The sequence below is a fragment of the Tupaia chinensis genome, unplaced genomic scaffold (assembly GCF_000334495.1).
Source record: "Tupaia chinensis unplaced genomic scaffold, TupChi_1.0 Scaffold000119_2, whole genome shotgun sequence".
Taxonomy (NCBI): Eukaryota; Metazoa; Chordata; class Mammalia; order Scandentia; family Tupaiidae; genus Tupaia; species Tupaia belangeri.
The window spans coordinates 564,190-568,938 of NW_006159586.1; the positions used below are offsets into that span (position 1 = coordinate 564,190).

At 52.0% G+C, this 4,749-nt stretch overlaps 1 protein-coding gene across 2 annotated transcripts in view; it reads right to left on the minus strand.

Moving 5' to 3' along the window:
• Positions 1 to 1,564: 1,564 nt before the first annotated feature.
• The window catches only part of ST8SIA5 (ST8 alpha-N-acetyl-neuraminide alpha-2,8-sialyltransferase 5), a 66,219-nt gene continuing 63,034 nt past the window's right edge, over positions 1,565 to 4,749 (minus strand). For both annotated transcript variants that reach the window (XM_006144422.3, XM_006144421.3), the window contains 2 exons: positions 4,076 to 4,168; positions 1,565 to 2,759 (listed from right to left, as the gene is read on the minus strand). In XM_006144422.3, the coding sequence (XP_006144484.1) occupies positions 2,291 to 2,759; positions 4,076 to 4,168 (562 nt within the window). In that variant the 3' untranslated portion in view covers positions 1,565 to 2,290. The remainder of the gene's footprint in view (positions 2,760 to 4,075; positions 4,169 to 4,749) is intronic.

Here is a 4,749-nt window from a genome sequence, read left to right on the forward strand (position 1 = left end):
TAAGTATTTCCCACGGGGCTTCCAGTAGAGCATTCTGTCCACCTGAGGCACTCGGGAGAGCCTCTGGCATGACTTGCTCCGGGTCACTTCCCTGTTCTGGGCCTACTTCCTCAAGTGGGACAAAATGGTCTTTGAGTCTCCCAGTTCTGATATTTCATGGCCTCAAGAACAGAGTTCAATTAGCCACAAAGAAGGACTTGAAATCTCATTTAACTGAAATCTTTCCCAGAAGTTCCTTCTTTGAAGGAAATAGGCAAATCCTGAGCAAGTAATAACCACCACTGTCCTTGTGTAGTCTTCCCTGGTTTACCCAGTGTTTGGGCCCACTTTGTCTTACTGGCCACTCTCCTATTTCCAGACCAGCAGACTAAGGCTCAGAGAAGCCTGAGGTTGTCCCAGTTGGGACCAGAGCTCAGGACACAGGTGGGCATCAACATCTGGACCAGTGTTGTATATGGAACACAAGCTTCAGAACAACCCACCAACATGAAACACAGCCAAGACTATGGGGTCTGGCCAGGAGAGAAGCCCTGGACCAAGAACTCCAGGCCTGCAATCTCCCCATCTTGGTGGCTGGGTCTATGGCTTTGCCTATACAATGAGGTGAGCAGACAGAATGTCCCACTCTCAAGTACATTCTCATTGCGCCCAGTCCTCCTCCAGCACTGGCATGTGGGACTGCAATTCATTGAAACTCTGCCCTCCACCCACAGAAGACAGAGATAATGCCCTTCTTTGTCACCAAGTCCTCCCAAGTCCAACTGCAGACCAAAGCAGAAAAGCCTTTCCAGAAATGTTTAGAGGAGGGAGGGAGAAAAGGGAGGAGGGTGAGAAGAGAGAAGAAAGGAAAGAAGGATGGGGGTTACGGGAGGGAAGAAGGGGGGGAGGGGAGAATGCAGGCAGGCTAAAGTCCTCCCAGCACTAACATTCCATGATTCTGCAAAATCAAGCTCTAAGGCAATTCACCAACAGTGTCTGCTAGGCAGTCCCATCAACGGTGGAAACACCACAGGGGGAAGCAAAAGAAATGAACTGCAGGTATGAAGTGACTGTGAGCCCCTTTCCTCCAGGCACAGCTTACTCCCCCGAGCCCAGGCCCTGTGAGTCCATGGATGTGAAGGCCACCAGGCATGCACCATAGGAAGTCCTGCCTTCACAGTAGAAACCTCAGCGATGCTGGTGTCGGAGACTATGAGTCGCTTCCATCTGCAAAACTCAGCACGTGACACGTCAGCGCTTTCCAGCCCGGAGCCTTATGGTTCCGATTCGGGAACACAATATAGCAGGATTCTGCGGTATTCAAGAACATAAAGAGGAACAGATCTTTATAAATAACTCCTGGTTGAAACAGAGCTGAAAATAGGGAGACAGAAGAGGAAGCGAATTGCTAAGCACTTATTGAGTCGATAAGATTGGCTTGGAAACCTTAGTGCAAATGGCTGGTCTAGTTTATTTCCTTCTCATCAGGATTGAACCTGGAGGCACCAAGACGACGTGTGTGTGTGTGTGTGTGTGTGTGTGTGTGTGTGTGTGTGTGTGTGTGTGTGTGTGTGTGTGTGTGTGTGTGTGTGTGTGTGTGTGTGTGTGTGCATGTGTGTCCAAGGGTGTGTTTGAAAGGAGGTGGCTCTTTTCAGCTGATGGTGTCTCAGCAAAGATCCTCACACAGGCCCCAAATTAGCTCTCACAACGTTACTTCATGAACCCATCAGCTGGCGTGATCTTGTGGATAAATCCTGGGACCTCTCTGAGCCACTTCTTCCTCACTGAAAAGTTCTGGTCGCTGGGGTGGCTTCCAGGCTCTAGGATCCTAGATCACAATTGAGGCTTGAGTCCTCACTATAAAACTCAGGAACCCAAAAGTCTTAATTAAATCCTGACTGCTCAAGTATCCTATCAAGTGTCCTCTCTCCTCCTCCATTCTCTGTAGGACCTGCCTGTAGCTGCAATAAGGCCCATACTGCTTGTGCTCTCTCAGCTGCTAAAATTAAGTGGAAATGTGCTTTATTCACTTGCAATCCCCAGAACCCTCTGATCTTGGGGTGTGACCCAGCAGCATGCTACCCGTGGGCAGGTGGAGGCGCAGGGCTGAGACCATGCCCGGGCTGTTTAGCACAAAGCTCTCCGCTCCAGTCCCATCTCCGCCTCCCGCCCCAGGACCCAAGCACAAAGCTGAACTACTGAGGGAGTGACAGCCCTAAGGCCAGGCCTCCGGTGGCCTGCAAGGGGCTCTCAGTTCCAGCAGGAGGGAAGAAGAAGAGTCTATCTGCTGGGCAGCTTGGTGTGGCCTCTATCAGCAGCAGCTGCAGGTGCCTGTGTGCACGCGGAGGATGCCGCGGCTATGAAGGTGCAGGAAGTTGAAGATCTCGGAGGGCATAGCGTGGAAGCCGGGGCGTGGCTTGACATTGTCGTAGTAGTGGTGGGTGATGTAGAGGCCCGAGGGGTTCATGGGGAAAGCCCAGAAGCCGAACAGGTGCACCTCCTCACAGAGCTCGAGCGCCGCGGTGACCAGGATGAGGCCGGTGCTGATGCGCTTGGCCCGCACGCCCAGGCTGAGCCAATAGCGCGACACATTGACCAGGTACTGCGGGTGGAAGTAGTAGACGGCCTGCGGCGACTCGAAGTCGTCCAGCACGTACTTGACGCGGATGGACACGTCGGTGTTGCGCGTGTTGTAGAAGGCGGGCAGCAGCACGGATGCGTTCTCGTACACCTGCAGCACGCGGTAGAAGGGCCGCCGCCACTTCTCCAATTTGTGGAACCTGCACAGGGAGCGGAGGTGTGAGGGCCACCGCCTGCTCCTCCAGAACACCCCTTGCATCCCCAACGCTGACGCCTGGGGACTTCGCAAAGGATGGAGGGAACCCACAGGCTTCCCTGCCTCCTTTCTCCTCATGCAGATGAAGTTGGCCTTTCTCGGAGGAACTTATACTTTTAAAAGTGGATAGAAGCAAAGGAGGGCAATACGTACACAGAGGGGCAAATGTCTAGGGTGTGCACAGCCAGGTTGGGCTCAGGAGGAAGTGGCCCAGGAGTGGAGGCTTTCCCTAGAGTCACACATCACTCATCTGCAGTGTCTTCCCCAAGATCCCCACTGAAGGACCCCAAATGCCACTTCCTGGCCTGTTGCAGTCCCTCTCAGCAGCTTCTGAGCAAATCTCACACACACTTTCTTTATATCAAACAGCCTTCCCTCTAGGGCCCTGTCACATCTCTGCACCCTCCTTCACACTGTGACCTTGCAGACTCTGCTGCCTCTTCCCACCTCTTAAATAGGTGTTCCCTGGGCACCTGATCCAGTTTCACAACCTCTCTTCCTGTCTCCGGTCTCCTGCCGTCCCCTCCTTTTACCTTTCATCTGGCCTGGATGGTGTGACTATTCCAGAGGTGGGGATTCAACACGTCAACCCCCTTCTCCCTTGAAACTGCTGAGAAAGACCCCAGGGGGTTGCCAAGCGGAGAGCCGGAGATCTCTGCAATAAGGCTTCTCCCCATGCTGCCTGGATCCAGCAGGCAGAGAGCTGCTTCCTCTTGGTCACCGACTAGGAAGTCTCTGACCCATCTCAGCAGAGGGTGGTCTAGAGCAGCACTGTCCAAAAGAAATACCATGCAGGCAGACAGGTGTGCTATGTACATGTGTGTGCCCACAATCCCAGGAGGAGACTGGAGAAGGGCTCCCCCTGGAGGTGATCTCTCACTTTCCCTCTCATTGCCTCTGCCTTTCTTCAGCAAGCAGATGTACCCTATGGCAAAATCTTGGAAAAATATATATATATATCATGCAGGTCACCTATGTAACGCTACATGTTCTGGTAAGCACATTTTAAAAGTTGGAAAAAACTTTAAAAGTTCCTTTTTTCAATGTATTCTATTTAACTCAGTATACCAAAAACACTATCATTTTTATATGAAATTAATATAAAAATTGACGAGATAAGTTCTATTCTTTTTTCTGGTATGAAGTCTTTGAAACCTTACGTATTTTCCACTCATAACTAGCACATCTCAACCCCAGTGCCCAGAAGCCACCTGAGACTACTGGCTACCCCATTGGACAGAAGGAAGGCAGGCCACTGACCTCTCTGTGATGATGCTGGGGTTCACGGTGACCACGTCCGTCTTCACCCCCACATCCATGGTGTACTTCTCTGAGATGGGGGGCAGGTTGCACCTGCAGAAGCAACGAGGCAGCCCATCACAGCCATTCTCCTGGGAGAGCTGAGAAGGGGTTAGGGGAAGAAAGGGATGGTGACCATGTGGGCAGAGGCAAATGGGAGCGGCCAGCTGGGTGGTGGTTTCTCAGTGGCTGGGTAATGGGATGGTGGTCCTTCTGGTCTGTGTCAGGCATAAGTACAGCAAACAAGTCCAGGCCCTCAATGAAGTCTCAACATAGAGGGCAGAGAAACCACCCATGTAATATGTAGTTTCAAGCCGTAGGGGTGCCTGGAGTGCAGGAGAAAGGGGACATGGCTCTGAAAGGGCGGATGGTGGTACCAGCGTGTGGCATGGTGGTTAAAGTGCTGGACTCCCAAGTGGCCAACTATGGCTCAAGTACCAGGCCTGGTGGCTTGCTTTCTCACTTTCCCTCTCTCTCTTTCTCTTCCTCTCTCTCTAGTGAGCACACATACCCTATGGCAAAGCTTAAAAAAATAAATGAAGGAAATCAGCAGTTAGTGTAATGGCTATGTTGCTGGACTCCCACGTAGTCGACCGCGGTTCGTGTCCCGGACCCAGTGGCTTAAAACTCACACC